The sequence below is a fragment of the Squalius cephalus genome (assembly GCF_949319135.1).
Source record: "Squalius cephalus genome assembly, chromosome: 11".
NCBI lineage: Eukaryota > Metazoa > Chordata > Actinopteri > Cypriniformes > Leuciscidae > Squalius > Squalius cephalus.
Window position 1 is genome coordinate 21,842,870 of NC_137132.1, and position 26,954 is coordinate 21,869,823.

The following is a 26,954-nucleotide window of genomic DNA, read 5'->3' on the forward strand; positions in this document are numbered from 1 at the left end:
GATCGGTGTGTTTTTAGTCATGTAATGTATTGGGTTTGTGATCTAAATATGCAGGTTAACATTTTAGGTGATTTCATAACTGAAGCCAAATTATGACGTGATTGTTCACATGTTCTGTCATCATTGCCATCTTTCGATGAACGTGAATGAAACTGTCGTTCTGCCGTTCTGTCTTTCACGGAGCAAATTGTGGTTTTGATCAACGAAGATGATGGCTGTTACATTTGTTGTAAGTTTCATCTGTCGATTCTGTCCAACTATCCCTTTAATAAACATTTGAATCGCACTTGTTATGTTAGTGACAAGCACTGCCCCTTTTGTTGTAGTTAGCGATGTGGCCACTAGAGGCCGCAGCCGAGGCGCGCGTTCAACAGGAAATGTCCTCGCAAAACAAAAGCTGTGTAATGATCGGCGGGCACTGTAGTGAGTGTTGGATAGAAGATCAGTGCAAACATTCTGCAACAGCGAGCTGGCTGCCTGCGCTATCCGCGCTTCGTATTACTATGCTTCCCATAAACTCTCAATACGGATACAGTGTTGCCCAATATTTCTTGCTTTTGTCGGTTGGTAAGTATTTCTTTACTCATATAGCCTACCAAAATGAAGTTTTTCAGCTCGAGAATCTTTAATTTATTTATTTTGCTGTTTGTTTGAGAAAGGCAGCAGTCTAAAAGGATGTTTACTTATTTTACTTATGGAAAAGCATATGCTGAGTATAACCGTTATTAGTAACAAGGGTATAGCTATTTTAAATAAGCTGCCACAAATGACACTTCCTTCTTTTTTTGTAACAGCTTTGCTGCTCTGTCAAGTTATGGGGAATGCTTGAGACTGATCTTTACAACTCCATTTGACAGTTGAATGAATTAAACTCCCAAATATTTGAAGGATACGTGCCTTTTCAAACTTATTTGTCTAATAGATTGAATGAATGGCTGAGCTGCCTATAGGCAACATTTTGGGCATCATATGTGTGATTGGCCGTTTCAAAACCTAGAGAGCTGCGTTTAGACAGCATATTTGTGCATTGTAGGTATTATTGATTGTTTCTCGAAAACCTAATGAGCTGCCAATCTTGACAATATTTTTTGAGCATCATAGGTGTGATAATCTGTCTCAAAACCTAGTGTGCTGCTTGTCTTGACATAATTTTTGGGCAACATGAATGTAATTTACTTTGAGTAAGCTGCCTTAACCAGAGTATCTGGTTGTCATTGTTAAAAATGAATTGAAGAGAAGGACAACAGTTTGGAGTAGATGTGTGCAAATGTGAAGTATTGTTTAACTGAAACCTTTTTCTTCTCCCCCTTCCTAGTTGAGGTCTATGTGCCAGGCAAATGAGTAATGTTACATGTTTCATACAGAGCACCAATGCAGATAGAGCCATTTTAATGTATTGATCAATGCCTATAAAGACAGTTTAATATGGACATTTGTGGATATTGGGGTCATAAATCAGGCCTAACCACCCGATTGCATGAATTGTGTGTTTCCGATGCAGTTCATGTAAGATTGTGTATGCCCTACATGCCAGTCACGTAAATGCAATTCAGATTGTTGGACTGAGCATGCCATCCATTTGTATTGTGTGTATATATAGAGCACATGGGTCCTAATGTGTCTGAACACCTGAACCACAGGCAAATGTGCACTGTCTGATAAGAAGTATTGTCATTGCCCCATATTTTGTCAGTTTTGCCACTGAGGTATAATTTGCTACTTCTCAAAGTGCCTCAATTTGTTTTGGCAATTTGTTGAGATATGTAGAGAAAATAAACTCCTATTGAGGGCTTCTTTTAAATTCAAGAAGTAGGCTATGCTGAAAGATCTCACATAACTGTTTATGGAATTATTGATGTGCATTGTGCACGTAAGATATACCTCGTTGTTCAAGAATGAGACTTGTGGTTGCTAATATCTTGAGGAACTGACCTAGTTTTAGTAGTACTCGCACCTGCAGAGTTCAGCAGTTAGGATGACCCCGCTGGTCTGGGGCACATGTGAGAGAGTTTCCAGGTCAGTTGACAGAACCGGCATCTGCTATTTTGGGCTAGAGGTACGTTATCACTACATCTTACATTTTCCGATCTTGCCCATATGAATTTAGATCTGGCGGATTTAAACATATCATATCAGTTTAGCTAAGTGACATGCGGTTTTGTCAAAATTGCAAGAATTATTATGATAGTCTCGAAAGTATAATTTGGAATGTTAATGTTTTTTTTCATTTGCCATTGTTTTTCAATATAGCCATCATGGAGTTACATTATAGCTCTATTATTTCTGTTAGAAAAACAAAATAATAAATTCAATATTGGACATTTTGTGACAAAAAAACTAATGGAAGACATTATCACAGCAAGATTTTTATGGAAAAATGGGAAAAAATACAAAAATAAATATTTAATAAATATAGAATGCAAATAAAATAATTAAAAAATAAATTTCATTATTGCAAATCAAAACCTAGTAATTTTTTGTGACGAAAATGTAAAATTTAAAAGAAACAAAAATTCTATTCCTTGTAAAATTTCCCTGTAAAGAACTTTTTGTGTAAGGGTTTTATGAAGATATGTATGTCAAGATTATATCAGCGCTGTCTTGCTGTATTATTTATGATGTACAGAATAAAACTTTGAGAAAACATAGGCCTACCTTTAGTGTGAACCTGCAGGCAGAAAGAATGATCAGTCAAAGGCCGCTGCGGTTTTGCTGTCAGTCACAGATAAAAACAAAGCCATTTAAAAGAAATATGTTTTGTTATGATAAGTTATATTGCAAGATTGAGAATAATTACAGGCATTTTAAGTCTTTCCCACAGATGTTATTCTGTTCCCATAGAAGTTAGTCCATTGCTTGAGTCAGGAGGCAGTTTAAGCTAGCAGTTTTGAAAGATAAAAGTGCTGTTTACACCTGACAGTTAAAAAGATAAACACACTCTGACTGTCTGGAAAAGTGACTGTCAAATACAAATCTTAAGGTATGCAGGGAGCGCAGGAATCCATGGATGGCATGAAATCACCTTGGCGGTGTGAATACTTGCGCTCTGTTCTGCTTATCAGTGAGAGGCAGTCTTAGGATTTGGCTTGGGATTGAAAGCCATGGGAGATGGAGACAAATCGGCATTTATGATGAGCAAATAAATGCCAATGCATGCTCGTTTTCTTTTCTCCCAACTTTCTAACTTGTGCTAAAAGGACATCTCTTCTCTTGCTGTGACATCTCTCTTCTCTTCTCTGATGACGTGTTTACTGGCGTGAGGGCGGGACAACCTGTCACTCACATGAGGTCATAGACAAAATCAAGTCCTGCCTGACATTTTTTGTTGTTGTTCGAGAAGCCGTTTCACTCACATAAACGTCACAACAGGGAAGAAAAGACTACCGCAACTTGCGTTTCATGTCGACTTAAATACTCAAGAAGTCTAAGTCCCCCTGTGGTAGAGAGAAGTCTGTCATTTCACCGGAAGGTTGAGTTACTGTATGACGTTTTAATTGAAAATTACTATGTGTTGCAAAAATAAACTGAAACATGCATAGATGAATCGATCACAATAAGATAGAAAATCAATGGATTTTTATTTCATGCCCACTTTAAAAGCCATTCTCAGTTCAGTTTTGTAGAGTGCACAGCCAGAGACATCGTCACACAGTGGGAGATCTTTTTAATAATGAAGTTGTAGTCTGCTCACATCTTGTTGTCATCTAACTGCACTTTCATCATGTTTCGATCTTTTGAGTGATCAATATTTGTCTGTTTAGAGAACTGAAGACCCGTCATATACATTTAACAACAAACTCTTGATGTGATTATCAGACCTGCCGAGTGCTTTTTGACAGCTTCTTCTCCAAAGTTTTCCTATTTTTTCTTAGACTGACAGGTCATCAGAAAATCCTTTTCTCTAGCCACCCGCTTCCAAAGTGAGATAGTGAAGTGATGTGAAAGATGAAGAGAGGTACTTTTTATTCAAGAGATAAGTCATGCTCCTTTCAGGTCATATTAGTTTCATAGTGCCATGAAATTTTGTGTTTTAAAAGCATTCACTCATCCACTTTGAATGAAATGTCAAGAGAGAGTAGTTCAGGTTTAATACAGCTCACAAGCAATAATTTAAAAGGGATCTCTGATTGACTCATGTTTTCGATTGGATTTGGATTTTGTGTAGTGCTCCTACTGTTTGTGGTACTAATCATCATCACAGCAGGGTCTAGTACTCAGCAAGAGAATTAATACACACCAACAGAATACAGAAGCAGAGAACAGTCTATAGCATTCAATGTTATCATTTAATGGCTGTAACACCATTCAAGTGGCAGTGATTGGTTTGCAAGTTTCTAATAACTAATGCATTACATTAATATAATTCTCTCAGAACAGCTTTGAGGTCTCCTCTGAGTGCCTATTTGATAAATATCAGTGCGCCTTTGTGATTTATGGAAGGAGTAATGACTAATAACTTGCTTTGTTTGCTTCACACTTGTGAATTTCTGACACTTTTTATACATTCTGTCTTTTGATTAACACTTATAGGTTCATTATCAACTTGCAGAGTATATTGAGTACAGCAAATGACTTCTCGTACACTCTAAAAATGTAATTAATTAAAAAAAAAACGTATAAATATTATCATGTAATTTGTGCTGCTAACCACTTACTGAGGCAGTGAGCATAATGTGCAGGAAAGGTTGTGGAGACCTGGTAATGAAAAGAACTTCAGACACAAAACGGCACGCATGCATGAACAATAAATTTGGCTTCCGGAACCAAACCAAAGTGACTGCTCTCATTGTGACTCTGAGACTTTGGAATCCCATTTCCTTCATATAAAAGCCAATGCTGACAATAGTTTTGTTTCAAATAAATGCCAGTTACAATTCTGATTCAGGCAAAAAGTGGCTAAATTTGGAAATGTTTTGAGGTGTGGTTGATGGAATGAGGCAAATGAATGCGTTCTTGATGAAATTCAAAACTCCATGTTCACCTTCCAAAGCTAAGTAATGCAAATTCCTGTACTTTCAAAGTACATTTTGAGTTTGAGGGAGAACTCAGGGATGCACAATATCATCATCAGCAGCAGCAGCAGCAGCTGGTTATAAAAATTAATTAATATAAATAAATTTTAACAGACAATATTGAATGTTTTTTGTACAGTTGTTTTTTTTACATTTTTTGTGAACTCTTCTTCAAAAGCTCGAATAACACTAAAAACACTGTTAAATGTAATCTTTAGCAAATTTCAAAATGAATATCCATTTTTCATACTGTAGCCTACAGTATATTATAATGCTGTGATGCCTAAAATTACTTGTAGCATATAAAGGGGTTATATGTAGAATTCAGAAACCCTTGTCATTAGCGACACCAGTGGCTGTAAAGTAAAATGCAGCCAGCAACCTATTACTGAGACAATGTGATTCAAGGCCACGATATACACTCTAGGGCTGTCGCGATAACCGCAATATCGCAGTACCGCGCTACTGACAAGCCAACCGCAGAGGAATTCAAGTAACCGCAGCAACCGCGATATTCGCGTGTTTTCTTTTTTCATAAGGCGAAACCCTTCTTGTTTTGAACTTCGTGCATGTGTATTGAATGTTAAATAAGTTAATAATGATAATAAGACATGGTGATCATGGTTTTATCATGGTGATTTGTACAGAGGCTTCGTGGATTTGCACTTAAGCCTAAACAGACTGTGAATGAGAGAGATCGACTGAGCGCGTGGATTACCTGCGTCTGTATTTGAGGTCACGTCATACTCGTGAAAAGGTTGCCGTGTCCAAGGAAAGTTAAATATTTGTCCTGTCATCCTTTTAACGTTTAAAATAAAGGGTATTTACCATGAATGGCATCAGCAACAGCGCTGGTCAGCATCCACAGCGCGAGGAACTCGCGGTCGCGGGAAACAAAACTCAGTGAGTCACGCATTGAATCAATGCCATTAGTCTCTATTAAGTGAAGCTTCAGTGTTACCCATAGGCCTGTCGCGATAGTCGATAAGTCAATTAATCGCACGATAAAAAAAAATGAGCTCGATAATTTTTCCGGCCGCGATAATTCCATTTGCATGCTTGTTTGTTTTCCTCGTCTCTCTCTCTCTACCAAAGAGACTGGATGACCACTCTCGGTTCTTTAGCGTATAGGAGGAGTGAACTCTCTTCGTCTCTTGTCAGTTGCATGGTCTTTGTGTGGGGAGGCGGCGCGCGGCGCTTGTCAGTCACGTATGGGAAAGCGCCGGCGGGACTGTTTGCGGCTACTGCCGGGAGAGAGAGAAGACGCTAGTTGTGAGTTGCGACAGCGAGCCCGATCACATGAAAATGCGTATCTATACCACGAATGTTATTTCTCGTGCCATTTATACGCCAAAAATAGTTTTTGCGTGCATATGATACGCTCTTTATGGCGTGTAATACGCACGCACTCCTCACCCCTAATCCTAACCAAGTATTTTCAGTGCGTAGCATACACGCAATAAAGTGCGTCTCCGTCTTCCCGACAGTACACAATCACTTGACAAAGTAACAGGAGTAACAGTGCAGAATGGTGTGATATGGCTTGTTGAGGCTTTTTTTAATTTGTTTACAAAGGTCCTAACCGGCAGTTTTGCCTGTTATGGAATGTATCACTATTTATGCCTAATTCTAAAGCCTAATGTTTAATATTTTTTGAAGTGCAATTTTGTTTACATCCATTTTATTTATTAACAGACATTTATTTTGTTAACAGACACTAAGAGTCCATTGCTTTTATTGTTTTTGGTTGTTTTGTTCATTTTTTTGGATATTTAAAATGTTTTCCGTTTTCAATGTTTAATATTCTTTAGAAATAAAAGTTTATAGATCGTTGAAAAGGTGTACCTGCATTATTATGCCATTATAATTATATTAAATGAAAATGGTCTCAGAACGACAATATTATCGTTTATCGCGATAATTTCTTGGACAATTTATCGTCCAGCAAAATTTGTTATCGTGACAGGCCTAGTTACCCATGCGACGCATTGCTGGTCAGCTGAGCCTTGAAAAGTGGAGCTCAAAGTTAAAAATAATTAACCTTGTTTCACTACTATCTTTTAATGAATCAATCAGCGTTTTTGAACGTGTTGTTGAATGAATGGTTTAATGACTCACTCAAAGACAGTCCGTTGCCGTAACAACTGCGCTCTGAGTGACAGGCTTTCAATGCGCAGAGACGCTGTTTCGATTCGGTTTATTTTATTTTTCTACAGTCTATGGTTTATTGGTTACTGAAAATGTACTCGTTTTTGTGCATGCTGACCACATCATGACACTTATTTATATAGCAACAAATTTTATCCAAATAAATTAATAAATGCGGTAAAACCGCATATCGCGCTATTGAGCCACTCAAAATTACCGCAAGGGAAAATCCTTCACCGCGACAGCCCTAATACACTCACCTAAAGGATTATTAGGAACACCATACTAATACTGTGTTTGACCCCCTTTCGCCTTCAGAACTGCCTTAATTCTACGTGGCATTGATTCAACAAGGTGCTGAAAGCATTCTTTAGAAATGTTGGCCCATATTGATAGGATAGCATCTTGCAGTTGATGGAGATTTGTGGGATGCACATCCAGGGCACGAAGCTCCCGTTCCACCACATCCCAAAGATGCTCTATTGGGTTGAGATCTGGTGACTGTGGGGGCCATTTTAGTACAGTGAACTCATTGTCATGTTCAAGAAACCAATTTGAAATGATTCGAGCTTTGTGACATGGTGCATTATCCTGCTGGAAGTAGCCATCAGAGGATGGGTACATGGTGGTCATAAAGGGATGGACATGGTCAGAAACAATGCTCAGGTAGGCCGTGGCATTTAAACGATGCCCAATTGGCACTAAGGGGCCTAAAGTGTGCCAAGAAAACATCCCCCACACCATTACACCACCACCACCAGCCTGCACAGTGGTAACAAGGCATGATGGATCCATGTTCTCATTCTGTTTACGCCGAATTCTGACTCTACCTTCTGAATGTCTCAACAGAAATCGAGACTCATCAGACCAGGCAACATTTTTCCAGTCTTCAACTGTCCAATTTTGGTGAGCTCGTGCAAATTGTAGCCTCTTTTTCCTATTTGTAGTGGAGATGAGTGGTACCCGGTGGGGTCTTCTGCTGTTGTAGCCCATCCGCCTCAAGGTTGTGCGTGTTGTGGCTTCACAAATGCTTTGCTGCATACCTCGGTTGTAACCAGTGGTTATTTCAGTCAAAGTTGCTCTTCTATCAGCTTGAATCAGTCGGCCCATTCTCCCCTGACCTCTAGCATCAACAAGGCATTTTCGCCCACAGGACTGCCGCATACTGAATGTTTTTCCCTTTTCACACCATTCTTTGTAAACCCTAGAAATGGTTGTGCGTGAAAATCCCAGTAACTGAGCAGATTGTGAAATACTCAGACCGGCCCGTCTGGCACCAACAACCATGCCACGCTCAAAATTGCTTAAATCACCTTTCTTTCCCATTCTGACATTCAGTTTGGAGTTCAGGAGATTGTCTTGACCAGGACCACACCCCTAAATGCATTGAAGCAACTGCCATGTGATTGGTTGATTAGATAATTGCATTAATGAGAAATTGAACAGGTGTTCCTAATAATCCTTTAGGTGAGTGTACTTATGGCGAAGTTCTTTGAATTTCATGATCGTTTGAATATAAAGTATATGGGACATTCCATGTCAAACCAACCAAATTTTGGAAGTTGTTCACACATTGGCAACACAAAAAGTGTAACATACATTAAAACTAAAATCAACTGTTTAATGGGGCTATATATATAAGAATTTTTGTGTTTTATTTTGATTTATTCTTAATCCATTTCACTGTAGGGGAATTACAGCTAGACCCCATATAGAGAGACCGATATGGTCACTGAAGACCAGAAGTCAAAGTTAAAGTTCAATCAGTTTACTGAAGACAAAGTTCTCCACACATCTAAAGGAAAATGAAAATGAGTTGGAAATAACTTGGATAGATATACAGAATAGTAAGAAAAGATGTAAATCCATGTATTATTTATTTGTTATTAATTCATTAATTCCTCTAGCTGTATCAGCCTCAATTTTTAATAGGCCTAGTGCTTTTTATAGTAACATTGGTCATTCAGTTATTGTTTTCTATTGTGTATATGATGAATACTGAGTATTCAGGCATGCTGCTGATTTGACATACTAATTTTTGCAAACTGTGTAGCAGGGAAGTATTCATATTTGTTCATAAGAACTGTGCATCAATATTTCCTAGCAGACTTTGAAATACCTTTAATTACACAAGTACAGCTTTCATCCAAAGCTTCTAATTTCACTAATTTTTCCCATGTTGTTTTCCTTCATCTGAAGGAGCATCTGTTCTTTGCATTTCTCTACTCTAGAAGACATCTGAAAAAATTGTACACAGATGTCATCAGTTCAGGCAAATGATTTTCTTGCAGTATTTTATCGAGAATATAGCCCGCAGTTGTTAAAAGCAACACTGGCAATAAAGAAGGGCACTTTATAGTGTAGTTGTCTCAGCGGCCATGTGCAAGCAGAGCTTACAGAGCTGGTAAATGGCCCTCGTGTGTGTCTCTCCCGCCCTATAACATCCTCAGGGGACCGGCATGAAAAGATTGAAAGTTTGCGACAGATGTCAGAAAATGAGGAGTGAACTTGGATGCGTTCCTGCAAGAAGCCAAGGTTTTCAAGCCAAATGTTGCATATTTAATCCACTCTGACAGACTCCAGTCCATGTGAGAATGTAGCCTGCCTTGCTGCTGAGAGAACCACTCTTTTCTTTGTTAAAACCCATTTTCTTATTTATGTGGAATTATTTATTTAAAATTCAAGATGGATCCAACTTTTTTGCTTGAATATGTTTGCTGAGTGAAACGGCGCTCGGCTCTTAATATTAAACACATATTTCTTGCATTTTACAATCGCTTTAATGGCACGCTCAGGGAGATGTAGTATTATGAGCCTCCCCTATTGCTTTTCTTTTGTGATCCTGTCAGAGCACTAATATGGAACATTAGATTTGAGGTGAAATTGTGATCTATCTTTTTCCGCTATGAAAGTAGTGCACATTAGGGAAGCTATCCTGATGATAGGCAGTACCAATGTTCATTTTTCAACCATAAACAACCCAATGCTTGGGTGAAACTGTTAGGGGAATTATCTGACAGCAACAGCAGAATTATATATCAGCTCTGGCCTCGGCTCATCCTGCCCACTGATATGATATGAAAATGCCTTGGTTCTTTATGATTCAGCCACAGTGGGAAAGATAATGTTCAGGGCAGAGCAAATCCATCCACTCAAGGGTTATTTATTATTAATGGCTTACATTTTGTAAGAAAGAGGGAAAGTGATGTCCCCCTTTAAAGTGTGTTGGAAGATCATCTTAAACATTTGGAAGTTGTGTAACATGAATTAAGTTGTGTGACCATGGTGGTAAACATGGACACCTTTATTTAAATATTAGATAGATAAGCAGGTTAGTTAGAAGTGGTCAGAATGTTGACCACTGAAATGTTTGTCAGTGGCCGATGTGGATATCTAGAGATCATAGGGCCAGATTAAACATACTATATGGGCATTTTGCCACATGCCTGTGGGCACTACCAAATTGACACAATGAATGCATTTATAAATGTTTTTATTTATTTATTTATTTAGGCTGCGCATGGCAAAATATGTATGGTATGGTATATGTTTACTAAGATATTACGCACTACTGTTTAAATGTTTGAGGTTTGGCAAGATTTTAAAAGAAATCCCTGATGCTCACCACGGCTGCATTTTTATTTTATCAAAAATACAGTCAAATTGTATTGCAATTTTATTACAAGGATCAGTGGCCTGGACCTGGGGGACCGCTGGGGGGTTGGGGGCTTCAGAGGGTCAATTTTTGTTTTGTTCATTGTGAAGAAACCTTTGGGCAATTGTATGTGATCCTGTCTATGAAAAATCCATTAAAACAATTTATCAAAATATAATAAATAAAAAATATTGTAAAATATTATTGCGATTTTAAAATAAGTCGTCTACTTTAATACATTTTAAAATGCTATTTATTCCTGTGATGGCAAAGCTGAATTTTCAGCAGCCATTATTCAGTCGTCAGTATAACATGATACAGTACTTCATAAATAATTCTGATGTGTTGATTTGGTGCTCAAGAAATTCTCAATGTTGAAATAGTTATGCTGCTTAATATTTTTATGGACATTGACAATTTGTTTCAGGATTTTTATTTGATGAATAGAAAGTTTAATAGAACAGCTTTTATTTGAAATGTAAAAATTTTTGTAACAATGTCAGTTTACTAGGCTTGTTGCGGTAGTCAGTGTGCCGGTCTTACACCGTGTTCGGCCGTACAGTGATTACATTACTTTGCCCACCATGGCACCACCTCTACTGTCGTTTTGCTTTTTTCTAGAAATAAAAAACATTTAGTTCAGTTAGACAACAGACTGACACTACAATTATAAACTGAAATCATCTGCTCTGCTCCACAAAGCATTGGTCATTCATTGACAAATATCTTGTAAAATGTGCGGTCAGTACTGCCGGGGTACACATGATCTCGAATTCGCAGTGAAACTACAGTGAAAAGTGAGCCTACACTCAAAAACGTTGTCAGTAGCCCACATATTGTTAGCGGCTCCCTGATATATACGTAGAGTTCTCGTGCAGCGAATTCTCAAGTTTATTTACCGGTGTAAAAATTTCCTCATTGTGACTTTACTGTTACTTTTGATCAATTTAATGTGTCCTTGTTGAATAAAAGTATTCATTACTTTGAGGAAAAAACAACAACTTTTGAAGTTTGAACGGTAGCCTAATGTATATGACAACAAATGAAAATAATGATAGCATTTGAAACATACATAAAATTGCTAATATTATTAGATAGAGAGAGTAGCATTTAACTAAATATTTTTTTCATAAAAAATAACTAAAATGCTGCACAGGGACTTTTTAAGATTGGTTTATTCATAATAAGCATTCAGACAAACAAACTACATACATTTATTTTCCAATGATCCATGGACAGTTTAAGTGAGTGTGTTGGTTTGTTCCCTGAACTCTGCAAAGCTGTTTGTGCAAACAGTGTGACATTAATAAAAATAAAAAGACAACTAAGCACACATATAAAATTATTTATATAATTTTTTTTTAGCAGTATTAATTAGATCCACTGAGCCACTCATGCTGTTTAGGTCTAATGAGCTCACATGACCTTTTGGTTCCCTTCATTTATGATTTTGCTCAATGTTTCCTCATTTCAAAGTTAACTTGGAATTTTAATGTTGCCCTGTGCCCTGATTTCTTTCCACTTTTCTCTACGGCTATGTTTACCCATCATCATCTTTTTATCAAGTATAGTTTTCATCGATGTCTACATTAATGAATTTAAAGATGTTTTCACTTAAGCAGCCATCAGATATTTCTAGCATTGAGCCATTCATTTATGCATATTTAATTTACTTAGCATAACACCAGGTCAAGAAATAAAACTTATTTTCCCCTATTACTTTTGGATCTTGCCATCATTTCTATGTTTATGAAATACACATAACGTAATTAATAATGCTTGAATTTTTTCTGCAGGCTTCTCAACAGTTTTTTTGAGCATCTACAGAGAACTGGACTTCATAAATAATTAAGTTACAACTTACAAGCATACTGGGCCAGGGATAAAGAAGCTAAATAAAATTCAAACCAACTATTGGCCCAGAGGTGTAAACATCAGCCTCATTAAAGAGTTATATAAAAGAAGATTTCACAGGTTGCAAATGGACTTGTGAAGTAGCAACAAGCAAATGCCTTTTAACCCTCATATGAGTTAATCTAGAGTTTTAATGCACACTTTCAGGGCTCTGCTCTGATAATGTCACCCGAGAAGCGTATAAGTAAAAGGAGCAATTATGAACTGTTCCAAGGACAGCATAATGGCCAGAAACCGGTGGTATTCTCAGAAGCCGAAACTCACTCGCAATGATCTCACTGGCACGGAAAGTCATCTCTGCATCTGCCGTTTTGACGCTCAGTATCGATTTTGAGGCTCCTCTCAAAGCGACTCTCTTCTCGGGATCAATGGATATGTAATTTGAGAGAAGCTTCTCCAGCTCTAATGAAAAACTTTGCAAAATACTTGTGGTGCAGATGTCCCTAAAGGCTGGTACAGATTAAAGGGGAAAAGATTCTCTTCTAATCAGATGGCTTTTAACTCCCTCTTCTAGATCTTAAAGGAGCAGCACTTAGCCTAACATTTACATTATAAAGTCATGGGCTTTTAGACTATTGCCTATGTGTTGCAGTTTTGCCAACATGTTAAATGGATTGATGATGGAGCCCTCATTGTTGTGACCTGATGTTTTCTGTTTGATTTTATTCCAGTGCCCCTCATCACTGCAAAAGGAGAGGATGTGGAGAGTCACCAAAAGGTAAGGGTTGACGGCATGTGACAGCAGTTTGATTTTAAATGGCAGATCTGTAATCTCCTGTTCTTTTGTTTGTTTGTTTATCATACATGGCTCAAGACCTATCACCCTTTGTACAGGTTTTGTATCTCCAGCTCCAGAAATGCAAGCAACAGCTATAATTGTTTTCTGCTGAAAGTGCACCAATTAAAGCCAAGCATATATATAAGTTTTCCACAGCATGCATGATGATTTTTTTCATAAGCTTGTTCTTTGTAAGCTTGATTTTTAAGTGGCCTGTCAATATTATAGTAGACATTTTTTCATAAATAATTGCATTTTGCGACAATTAGGGTTGCACAATATTGGGGGAAAAAAACTTGACAATGCAATATTGTGTTTTTCTGGAAAAAATACTAGAAGTTTCACCACATAAATTGAATAACTCCATTTGAAAATGATTAATTCTAAAATGATTGAAGTGATTTTGTTAGGGAGTGCATCGGCATAGAAAAAAGAGCAGAAAAATTACTTTTTACTCTAAAGACTTTTTGTGTGCATGTGTGTGCGGAAAGGAGGGGTTTTGACAGACTGGATCATTGGACGATTCGTTTGAGAATCATTGAAAAATGTGGTGATGTGCAATGTATATTATGAGAAAATGTAACTTTTTTTGACATTTGATGTATTTAAACCCGTTGTAGGAGACCTCCAAAACAAAATTAGGAACCTTTAAAATAGCACAATAGATGCAGCTCTATTGTGCATGACTGTTAATTCCCTATGATGTTTTTACAGATTTCAGATTTGATTATTAACATATTTCAAAAATTACATTTACATTTATGCATTAGTTATCCAAAGCGACTTACATTGCATTCAAATTCAAATATATTTGATCAGTCTATGAACTTGTTGTTGCTACTGTAGCTCTTTGCTCTACTGGAACGGTCTTAGGCAAATTATGAAAACCACCAAGATGTCAGTAAATTAAAAAGCAGTGGTTATGCTTTGGTCAAATCACATTGTAATGTCCATATTCTAGAGTTGAAAGGGTTGCAAACAGAAAGAAAAAGTCAATTTATCAGTTATCTGCCATAACATGCTGTTTATTATCGGTTATTATTGGTGCATCCCTGAGGTAATTTAGTCTCTGCATTTTAATCAATACGTGTTTCTTATTTGGTTCCAGATCCATCTTCAACTTGTCAGGCTGTGTCGTTGTCTTGCAATAAGCATTACATTGAGTTTGTCTAACTCTAAGGGACTTTGATGGGGGCCTTCACAGCTGAAATGCTGAGCATATGATCCTCGCTGCAAGTGACATTTTTCTCTTTTATTGCGTCAGCCGTTTCTGCTTTCCGCCGATAGGTTTCACGGTTAATGCATTCATTTTCTGGTGTAGCTTTTGTTGAGTTTTCACCAGAAAGGCCACTGACATTCTGGGTCAGGAGAGGGAACAAAGGACAGAGTGCAAGAGGAAGCGAATACATTAGAACGCATAGAACGCTTTAATATGCTTGTGTTTAGACCTTGGACAGGGTTCAGATGTGCTTGTACATATGGGTTTTTTAGCAATTTTCCTTTTCTTTGTTGATATTTCCTTCTCCTTTTTTCAATCGATGAAATTAAAAGTAAAATAGTACAGTTTGTTAATGTTACCCTCACTATGGTCGAAGGTTCACATGGTTGATTGAGTGTAAAAGTGGACATTTTGATGAATAGATCTCTCTAGGTCCTTTCAGACGCATGGAGAGGAGAAGAAATAGACATGAAATAGTGGAGATGCCTCTCTTGATATGCACAGCAGGATGACAGGATGGAAAATTGTGCAGGCCCTCCTACTGTTAAATCAATGCTCTTCAAAGACAGCACATCCTTGTGCTCCTGGGGTGAGAGGATTGACATGGTTCCAATCAAGGATCCAAATGAATGTTGCTGTTGCTGTCATTGAAGTTTATCTTTTTCTGCCATTTCTTTTTGTGCATTTAGTAGGATTGTCTGATTTGAAACAAGCAAATTATCAATGTTGAAAACAGTTGTGCTGTTTAATAAATAAATAAATAAATAAATAAATATATATATATGTATATATATATATATATATATATATATATATATATATATATATATATATATATATATATATATATCAGTCCCTCCAGGATTTCACGATTTTTTTGTGTGATTTTTGCGATCAAAATGACTGATTTTGTGGTGGTAATTTCCAGAAATGTGTGAAAAAATTTGCGATTTATATATTTTATAATTAGGACATCACATTTACCATAAAAGTATTATGTCAGATGCACAATAGTCATACATGACACGAATCACAAACAAAATGCATAAAGCTTGTTTATTTTGGTCTAATCAAATTCTCATCAAATTAACTTTTAAAACAACCTATGGGCCCAACCAGGAACATCCAAGAAATGATTTAAATAATCAAGTAAACACTCAGTAATGAAATAAGAACAAAGGAACAAATAACAAAAAGAAACAAAACAGGACAAATGAATACAAGGATACAGTTACAAACAGTGGATAATTTACGTTTTTAAAAAAATTGTGCTGTAGCTATTGTTGTTGCTTGATTAACATTAACAACACTGACAACAGCAGGTAAATTAGGTTACTGTCACTTTAAGACCTACTACAGTAATGACAAACGTCCCAATCAGTTATTACTGATAGTTTTACGTAAATACTCGCCAAGATTAATATTTTGAAGTAATTGTTGCTATGTGTATTTGTTCAAGCGCTATAAAGAGAATTTACGCTGACAGGCGGTGACACGCAGTCAGTCACACACACACACGCACACACACACACACACTGCAGTCAGGCAGTCACTCGGTCAAAACAAAACAATTTACCCCCACTCTCGTTCAATATATCAGAATATTGCTTAGCCCGCTCCTTGTCGCTTATGTGAGAGGGAAGGTGAGACAAATTTTCTTTCGCCATGTTTCTGACAGACCGCTCACAGACATCACGCGTGCGCAACATCTGTATCCACGTAAAATGCATTGAAACTTTAATTAAACTAGAGATATTTCAATTGGGTGATTATAATTTAATGTTTTGTGAGGTCTTTTTCATTTTTGTGATTATTTTGCGGTTAAATTAGGAATTATGCAGGATCGCAAAAAAATGTGACAATTTGTTGATTTTGCGTTGTCTTCAGCGATCGCGGAATCGCGAAAAACTGGAGGGACTGATATATATATAGGCAAAACATTTCAGTTCATCACAGAAATAAATTATATTTTAATATATTAAAATAGAAAACCTTTATTTTAAAGAGTAATAATATTTCACAATTTCTCTCTCTTTTTTTCTGTATTTTTGATTAAATAAATGCAGGCTTGATGAGCATAAGAGAGTTCTTTCAAAAACATAAAAAATAGTAATGTTTCTAAACTTTTTACCGGTACTGTACAGTGAATCGTATAATAAAAGTAGTTACATGATGTTGTAATTAAATAAATCACAATTGAATGTGTATATCAATATTTGCTAATACATAATTAAATGACATTCAAAGCATTAATAAGAATAACATAAAAAATAAGAATAACATTAAAAAAAGCATTTTAGAGGTCAATATTTTGACTCAATATATTGATTTTTTTATTTCCATATCATTGAACATAGACCTATCATGAGTGTTAGATAAGCATTTGTTCTGTAGCATATTGCACCAAAATGCTGAATATTTAACACTTTTTTTTTTTTTTCTTTTTCTTTTTTAGTTTAGTTTTGATTTTGGCTTTGTGTCAAGTTAAAAACCAAAATCAATGCTGTTGATTCTGTTTTATTATTTTGCAGACCTAACAGCTGTTTTTTAATCACAAGAGCGTGTTATGTGTGTAACAGGCTCTGTAATCTCATTCTGTGCTGAATATTCTCAGTCAGGAGATATGTTTAAATACATTAGTTCATTTTAACATACAGTACTGTGCAAAAGTCTTAGGCATGTTAATAAAAACAAACAAACAATGGTTTTAAGTCAGTTATTTATATCTTTTACTGTAGTGTGTCAGTAGGAAATATCAGTTTACATTTCCAAACATTCTTTTTGCCATTAATTGTAATAATCCAGTAAGATTTGTGTATGCACAAGGAGTCTGACAACAGCCGGTATGATCTGATCTCATCATCATCGAGTCCGTCTGTGATTACATGAAGAAACAGAAAAAACTGAGACAGACTAAATCCAGAAGAACTGTGGGAACGTCTCCAAGATGCTTGAAGAAACCTTCAAGGTCTATGTCCCTTCCCTTTAGGGTTTCTCTGTTGCTGCAGTCCCTTGCCTCTTTTTCCATTTCTAGTTGAAAATGAATAAGTAAAGTCGGGAGGACAGGTCTCAATCAGAGAGTTTTGTGTTTATGTCCAGTACCTTAGCTCCGGGAAAACAGTGGACTCCTGCTTTACTTCCGTGGGAATTGAGTGAAAGTCCCCGAATGATAGAATCACCGATCACCACCGTAGAGACAGGCGATGGCAGTGTCATCACCACGACACTGTTGCAAAGCATCTTGCACAAAGTCCTTCTCGAGGCTTCTTTCAGGTGTTAGGAGGTTTTTATTATAAAGATATCCCAGTTACAGGTTAGGTGCTTTACAAAATCAGATTACTTTATGGAAGTTTTCTCCATAATATTAGAAATTAGATTTTTTTTTTCTTCCATACAGTGGAAGTCATTGGGGACCAATGTTGTAAATTTGTACCCTATTAACTTTCATTATATGGACAAAAACAGTTCTCATTGTATTGTTGTATTCTTCTTCAGAATGTAATTTTTTTGTATTTCCGGATGTAGTTTAGGGGAATTTTTTGGTAAACTCCCTTTAAAGACCCATAAGTCTTGGGAGACCCTAAAGACCCCCTACATTTTCATTTATTTACTAGCAAGGTCACTATAGGCCTATGCGGTACACATGACACCATGTTTGTACAGGACAGTGGCTGCATGCAAATTATGATGTTGGGCTTTACACTTGTCCTTGATCTTGGATACAGGACAGGGATTACAGTTTGACTTGAAATATGGAAAATAATCTACAACCTACAAGTCATGTGATTTACAACACATCCAACGCCTCATAAAAGATACACCAAGGTGCCGTTTTCATCTTCAGCTTTTTAGTCTTGCATGACCTTTGCTGTCGACCTTTTTCTCAATAACCGGCCACATTGGTCATGCAGCTCGAGGAGAGGTGCTGGACTCGGAATCTCAATGGCTCGGGGAACAGAGGCCAAATTAGATTCAACAGGTCACTTGTGTGTGCTGGAATACTCTACCATATATCACAAGGACAGAGAGAGCGAACCAACCTTGGTCTGTGTATGGAAAAATGAAAGGAGGGTACAATCAAGGATTTTTCTGAAGATTTCCTTGATTGAATTGCTCTGGAAGGCGAGCACACACATTAAACCCAACTCCAATTAAGCTCGGCCCTGTAATTTCAAGCAGCTTTTCCCATGTGAATTGACTGGTGACTCATTTTTACCTCTTCAAACAGGTTCAGTCCTGTCAGTGCTTTAGCTGAAGGATATCGAGAGCCAGCTGGCAAATGTCACTCAAGCTACAGTACTTGCATTCTCTGCGTGTTTGTATTGGCAGTTCTAGACTTTGCCATTTGTGCCAAACTGTCCTTTCTGAAGATTTCACAGAATCTCGCAAAAGAGTGTTTTTAACGCACTTGGAAGCATTGGGGATGGTGAAGAAACAGCACTTTTCTGGGCTTACATGGTTCCTTCTCTTGCTGGAGAAATGAGAAATGGCCATTACGAGGGAATGGGATTATCATTAGACTCGTTCCTCAGATCAGGGACAAACAGGCTCCTCCGATGAGTTTTGTGACAACAATTCCTTAAAGGGGACATATCATGCTAAATCCACTTTTTTAGCCCTTAAATGCATTTTGTTGTATATTTGGAGTGTTTAGAAGTACAGAAAAGTTTAAATTATTCTCTTCAGGTGCTTCGTTGATATCTTTATTTTCTGTTTTGGCCTTATTTTTCAACCTGTTCCGATTTTTCTGTTATCTATGACGTTTTGTGAACTAATACGTCACAGTATTTGCAGCGGAACTGCCAAATAAGGACATTGACTTCCAGCCCAACACTTCCAGCAAATCAGCAATCCGCCATTTTTATTTCTCGCTGCAATTTTGTAGTCAAAGCTAAAAGATGCAGAAGTTACGAGAGGGTAAGTTAAAATGTTCGGTTGTTGGATGTGGTAACCCACACGCTTCATTACACCGTCTAATGTAGATGAACTGCCGCGCTTGTGACAGGGCGCATGTTTAACTGAAAGAACGAGCAGAGAGAGAGAGACCCGGTCGCGCGCACGCACTCTCTCTCTCTTCGGAGCCAGGCGAAAATGTAAACAAGACACCGTCTCCAAACTAGACGCTGTCTTGCTCTCTCTCCCTCGCACATATTAATCAAAATAAATCGACACGGTGGTAAAAGGTCGGAAGACCAAAGTTTCATGTGTAAATACAGTAACACACCATTGCGATACATCCATATGAAGACGTTGTTCTGCAGGTTCGTCGTCTTCATTTTCATCTCGCTCCGGCTCCGACTCTGGCTCGAACATGTAAGGCTGGCTGGACAAGTCTTCCGTTGTTGACATTTTATTAATAACGTGTGAATAAAAAGTTTCTGTGCCGCTAGATAATCGTATCTCTGCTATCAAACTACAAAAATGGCCGAACGGGGTGGAGTTGAACCGAGTGTCACCTCTATATCCTGGAGAGGGGACGGGGTATGAACTGTCTCAATTGTATTTAAAGAGACCGCACCAAAACGAGTTGCTCTCAGACGCACATCAGAAAAGGGGTAGAAAAGGAGCCTGTGGAGCTATAATAATGAGGAATTCAGACCCAAGCATTGCAGTTCCGCTTTACATAGACTACAAATGTATGATTTATATGTAAAAAGGAACGATTTAAAAGCATGATATGTCTCCTTTAAACTACAGGATATATATGGGACAGGATGGGAAGTTAAATCTTTCTCTGCCATTGGCCATTGAATAGTAATTGGTTCATTGACAGTTGTACCACTGGCGAAAGAGGCTCCCGGCAGCCCTGAGATGCCACAGTGTGTAGAGTTTATTATGTTCTCGTATGACCTTGTGAAGCAAGAAAAAAGATTTTCTGAGTCCCACATGTGTCTTGTGCTTTTTATTTGATATTCTTAGCAATGCCCACATGCAGCCATTCTCTTCTGGTGCATTGTTTTTGTCTCTGATATCCCCCGTGTTGGTGGGTTGAGTTTGTCCTTCATTCTCTTTCGGTTTTGTCTGTTATAGTTTTCTTTATTTTGTGTTTAAAGAACAAACCTTCCTCGGGGTTCTTTTAGGGACTTCCTTACTGGTAAAAAATAAATGGTAAATAAATAGTATTAAATACTAATATGTAGTTTTAATCATATTTTGAATTGGCTTTTATTTATTTTTATTTTTTTTCAGCTTTCATTTTAGTTTAGTTTTAGTTCTTTTATGTGCTTTTTTAATTTCTATTTTTTTAAACATTTAACTTTTATATTCGCTTTAATTTAACTTTAAATTTCAGTTTTAGTAATTTTAGTAAATTAGTTACTTAAATTTAACATCCCTAAGGCAGCATTTCTATATTATCTAATATTGATATTTTAATATTTTAAGTCAGCTTTATTTCAGTTAACAAAAACAATTTTTAACAATTTTAGTCATGGTCCATCCAATTGGCCCAGTGATGGTGTCCAATGGTGTGGTTGAAGGTTTCCTGCATGTTCTGTCTTTTTGGTGCAGAAAGTATTTAAATTCCATTTGAACTTGTATTAGCCTACTTCATTTTGTCATGACCTCGAATTCAGGCTGGAATGCCAATTGATTATTTGCCATTTATATAATCATTTATGTAGACATTTGATTATTCTATTTAACTCTATTTAACTCTGCTTCAAAGCATGATATGTTAAAGACCGCCCTCACATTGATGTTATTGATTACAAGGTAGTTTGTGATGTCAGAAGTGCCGTCAATTTCAAACCGCATTTTTGAGTCCTGTGATTTTTTTTCACTGCAGTTTTAAGGAGAAAATACTCAGAAATGGTGTTTATTTATGAATTTGCACATGGTTTGTCTTAAAGCATATTTAAAACACCAAATAGACACAACATTAAAAACATGATTTTTCACCACAGGGGGTCTAGGCTGCCCATGCTCGCAATTATTTAAATAGTAGTACCATAATCAGAGGTTATGGCTAGTACTATAAAGTATTTTTGTCTGCCAATACAAAATAATACAGTACAATACAAAACATCAAATGCTCAGAAATAAAGAGTAAAGGTGCATATCTGACACCTGAAAGATACATAATGCTGAGTAGAAGACTCTCTGCATTACTGGATAATCTGGCTACAGAATCAGAGCCTTTTGCAACATTTAAATACCCAGACCAAGACAAAACATCCTCCAAATGGAGGCATGAATTAACAATTGAAATTTGCATTAATCAAGATCCCAGACCTGGGTCAGAGCATGTGAGTGGACTGGAATAATATTTCCTTTCTGAAGATTCCACTTCGCTCGCTGAGTCCGCTTAGGGCCGCTCACTCAAACCAGAATAATCTTTGTGATATGCTGGTTCGAGAATATGTGAAATAAGCAATAGGTCTAAGGTTATGGAGTTCAAATATTGTTTTAATGAAGTTGTGAACATACTTAGCCTAAATGCACAGTTAAACATCAAAATTAAGAACGAAGAAGGAGAAGAAATTGAAAGGAAGTGTGAAGGAACTGAGTTTGCAAAGATTCATATATACTAACAGTGAAGTTCTTTATCGTTTTTCACTTATGGATAAAAAGTTTGAAATACCTTTGCAGCGCTACTGTTAACAAACATCCCGCAGCCACATTGATGATAGCTGTTACTGTAATTGAGACATTTATGCAAGCGTTACAAACAAAAGGACGTATATAGTACAGAGAAATGTACTACAGAGAAAACGGGATTTGAGCAAATATCATTTTACCGGTGAGCGTGAGCGGTGCATGAGTGGAGCGTTCGCTCGGGCCGTGAGTGATTGAGCAAAACGCTTTGGCATAGTGGCGAATATTAAGCAGACCATCACACCACTTTGCTCACATGCTCTGAACATGGGTAGTTTACACCTTTTTGGGGACAGAAGGTAATTTGCATGGAAGACCCTGGGAAACACCTCAAAACTCTCTAACTTGTATTACCTTTTGGTCTATTTCACTGGACATGAGACCATTGTACCAGTGACACTGAGACATTTCAAATGATACCGAACATGACTGTTAATTCAATTAAATTGACACAGAACACTATATTTTTAATATAGGCTAATCATTCTGAGTGAACTGAGTAAAGGGAAGAATGGGTATAGGAAAGAAAATGGGGGAGAATGAACCAATGTTGAAGGAAGGACAAGAAGGAAAGAAGCTTTTCCACATCTTCACTCTGTTGGGTGTGGCGAAAGATGCCTGTATGTGTCCGCATTGTCTGTATCTCAGGAGATCAAAGTATCTGATGTTCTTTCAACCTTACAACACTGGGAATGAACAGCACTTTTCAGATTATATCTAATTATAAAAGCCCTGATATACTTCAAGTGGAATTGAAGAATGACCTGATGTGAAACAAAATGAGGCCAAACAGCTTACCAAAACGAACTTTCTGGAAAAGTTATTTCTTGCTAGTTAACACCTTTGTACTACCATTGGTTTGTGGTGATTACGTAGTAGGTAGGTGTGCACTGAATCTCCTCCTCCCTTGATGTGGAAATCTTCTCTGGTTCATTTCTTCTGTTCAGTCTGTTGAGGTCGGACGTCCTCGAGTGAAAACATGAACACACTGGAGAGCCGCTTTATAGTAGAAAATGAAGTTGTAATTCTGATTAAATGAGACACTGGCACTGTTTTTCATGTTTAATACTGTAAAGCTGCTTGCTTTTAAGCAATCTATTGTATAAAGTGATATATAAATAAACATCACATGATGTGCCTTTACAAGACTGCTGAAATGCAGAGCTTGTGCAAACATATCACAATGCTATGATCAGATTCTTATGCTTTATTTAAATAAATGCTTGCTGTTCTCTGATTTTTGTTGTGTGTTAATTTTGTTATTGAGAGGAAAGCGTTCAGCACATATTTATATATTCATCTAAACTTTGCTCTTAGCAGTGTGGGCGGCTTCGGGATGTTTGCTAACAGTATATCGCTGCTATGTAACTTCTTTTTACCCCTAAGCGAAGAACGAAAAAGAACTTGCTGTGAGTATATCAGGGTCTTAAAGGAGAACTCCGCTCAATTTTAACATTGAGCTCATTTTTTTGTACATTTGGAGTGCTGTCAATACAGAGAACAACGACAAAAATCGGTGTTGCCTACACCGTGTTATTCTATTTTTAAAATTTGCACCCTGTTGACTTCAATGGGGCAAGTACTAAACCTGCTTTTAGCCTCTTAACATCCTTGATGTGTCATTACAAGTGCACAGAAAATGTGAGTGATTCCTTCAGAGTGAACACGAGTGAATCTGACTGCAGTAGATGTGAAAGAAATGTATAAAAATGATGTTATTTAAGCCAGCGCAAATACCTGTTTACATCCTGTTTTCGGGTGAAGTCCAAAGTAGTCGATTGCCGAGTTCACGCGCATAGGTTTAGTACCTATGATCACGCGCGTGAACTCGGCAAACAGGATGTAAACAGGTATTTGCGCTGGCTTAAATAACATCATTTTTATACATTTCTTTCACATCTACTGCAGTCAGATTCACTCGTGTTCACTCTGAAGGAATCACTCACATTTTCTGTGCACTTGTAATGACACATCAAGGATGTTAAGAGGCTAAAAGCAGGTTTAGTACTTGCCCCATTGAAGTCAACAGGGTGCAAATTTTAAAAATAGAATAACTCGGTGTAGGCAACACCGATTTTTGTCGTTGTTCTCTGTAGTGACAGCACTCCAAATGTACAAAAAAATGAGCTCAATGTTAAAATTGACCGGAGTTCTCCTTTAACTGACGCCTATCCCTAAAAGAAAACATCTTTAAATTTGAATTTAAATTTTTAATATATATATATATATATATATATATATATATATATATATATATATATATATATATATATATATATATATATATATATATATATATATTTATTTATTTTATTTTTTTTATTTTTATTTTTTTTTTGCTGTAGACAATACAAGATCATGTTTGTGTAAATCACAAGTAGCATGATAAAGCCACCTCCACTTGATTGTATTTAATCTGTTATCCAGACGACAACAGTAGCAATGGCCCATTTTCTCCTGTTTAGTCCGCTTCAGAAAGTATGTGACGAGGAGAAACCCTTGATAAACCACAGAGCCTAATTAAGTCAGTGCCTTCTACCCACCCCTGGCACTGATTTAAATCAGTTCTGATGTGGTCTTTTCTGCCCATGCATAAATTTTCCTCTCACTGAAATCAGATCAAAAAATTTGACTAACCATGCAGACATTTTGCCTGGCATCCTGTTATCCACTTACTTCAAACAGATTTATATTCGTCCCCTGTCGATTATATGATGAAAATGAGAAAGCATGCGTGTAAATCAGAACTTTCTGTGTGTGGAAATATTGGTGCTGTATATGGCACAATATAAGGTGGCGTATCTCTATGGTTGGTGGCAGAAGATGTGTACAGTTTGACATGCCTCATGTTACACTTTCATTTTAAATGAATATGCAAAAATAGGAAATTGAAATATTTTTTTTTTTAGTGATGGATCTCTACGGGGGTTGAATTTAGACACGTAACCTCTCATAAAGGCTTTTAGCATGCTGACAGTCAGTTAACCCTCTGCGTGACTAAATTCATACCCATTAAACCACCACCTCTACAGCCAGCAAAGGCTTTTTTTTTTGCATGGTCTCTAGGAGTTTTTTTGTTGTTGTTGTTGTTGTTGTTGATGTTGAGGACTAAGGTTATAACTATAAGTTATAGTTAATAAAATGTTATTGTTATTATTTTGCCTATATATTTGTTCAATATCTGTCAGTTAACCTATTTGAAGTCTGCACTTAGCATCCATTTATCCACAGAAGCACATATGATGGTGTCTGCTGGAAAACCAGCCTAATTATACAGGGCTTTTTGTCCAAGTCATTCAGACAGCCCACTGACTAGTCGATTTTGAAGATATGTAATTTTGAATATCTTTTGTGAGGAAGGAAGCATTTTTTTCTGGCCAGAACCCACTTACTTAAAGAGGTCATGCATTTTTCTTTTCTTTAATAATGTTCTCTGAGGGCCACTTATAATTTTATCAGGATTTTACATAAAAAACATCCTAATTTAGAAGTAATTATTTTCTATCCTGTTTTTTGACCCTCTATTTGAAACACACTTTTTTTGATGGGCATACCACATTCAATACTTAAGCCCACTGCTATGATTGGGTAACAGTTTTACATTTTAAAATAATTTTCAATGGCCTGCCATTACATCTCGAGAACTTCCGATGTTGAAAAATATCTCGTTAGATTGTTGAAACATATGCCAACAATGTGAAACATGAATGCTTATTGTATATGTTTTGGTTAAGTCTTGGCTGTGACAAATAAAGTTGAAGTAGCCTACTTGGAGTTACCACAGTTATAACTGACAAAGGATGACTTAGTGTTTTGTGTAAATGGAATTATGAATGAATGAATGTGCCATTGCTAGTCACCCTGTCATTCTTATAGGCTATATTCATCAGGCTATTCATTCAGGATTACAGCGAATGGCTTGGATCAAAACAATAACAAAAGCAGCGTTCTAAACATGCTTTCTTCTGTATCCAGCAATCTCCCCCATTAACCCCATAAATGCCGAAGCAAAGGAAAGAACAGCCAATCACAACAGCATATCACATCTATTCACAGTTTGACTGTGGCTACAGTATAAATACTCAAATATCAAACGATCTGTAACAGACAAAGCAATAGTGACACATGGTAAAAACAATGTTTACTCACACTTGTGTGTTGTGACATTGCTGTCGGATCCAATATAGTCGGAACTGCATCATCTTTAATTTTCAGTCTCTCTGAAAAGCCTGCGGCGAACTTTGAATCTGCAGTAAAAAGAAGCGAGCAAATTAAGTCTTACTGACGCGATCTGACTGGAACTTCAGTTCATCCACGCTTTCTTATAGTGGTCATGGGACGCCCATTTTCCACAAGTTGATATGATTCTTTAGGGTCTTCATGTAAAGTTTGTAACATACAAACCAATTTCTCAATGGTTGTGTAAAACAACATATTTTTTACCTCCTCAAAAACAGCTCTGTTCACAGCGACCCGTTTCGGTGCATGTCTCTTTAAATGAAAATGAGCAACTGCTCACCCCACCCCTCTCCGTGGGGTGTGTGGACACGACACGTAAAGTGCTGCCTTGGCAGACAGTATACAAATGGCTGAGGGTGGAAATATGCTAATACGGGACAGTCCGTCAGTGGT

The 26,954-nt window shown here is 37.0% G+C and overlaps 1 protein-coding gene across 2 annotated transcripts in view; it reads left to right on the forward strand.

Annotated features, from left to right (window-relative positions):
* Window positions 1-58: 58 nt before the first annotated feature.
* The window catches only part of b3glcta (beta 3-glucosyltransferase a), an 80,974-nt gene continuing 54,078 nt past the window's right edge, over window positions 59-26,954 (forward strand). The window contains exons 1-2 of one of the 2 annotated variants that reach the window (XM_079886334.1): window positions 59-567; window positions 13,401-13,447. In XM_079886334.1, the coding sequence (XP_079742460.1) occupies window positions 333-567; window positions 13,401-13,447 (282 nt within the window). In that variant the 5' untranslated portion in view covers window positions 59-332. The remainder of the gene's footprint in view (window positions 568-13,400; window positions 13,448-26,954) is intronic. The other variant, XM_079886333.1, reaches the window with a different exon arrangement.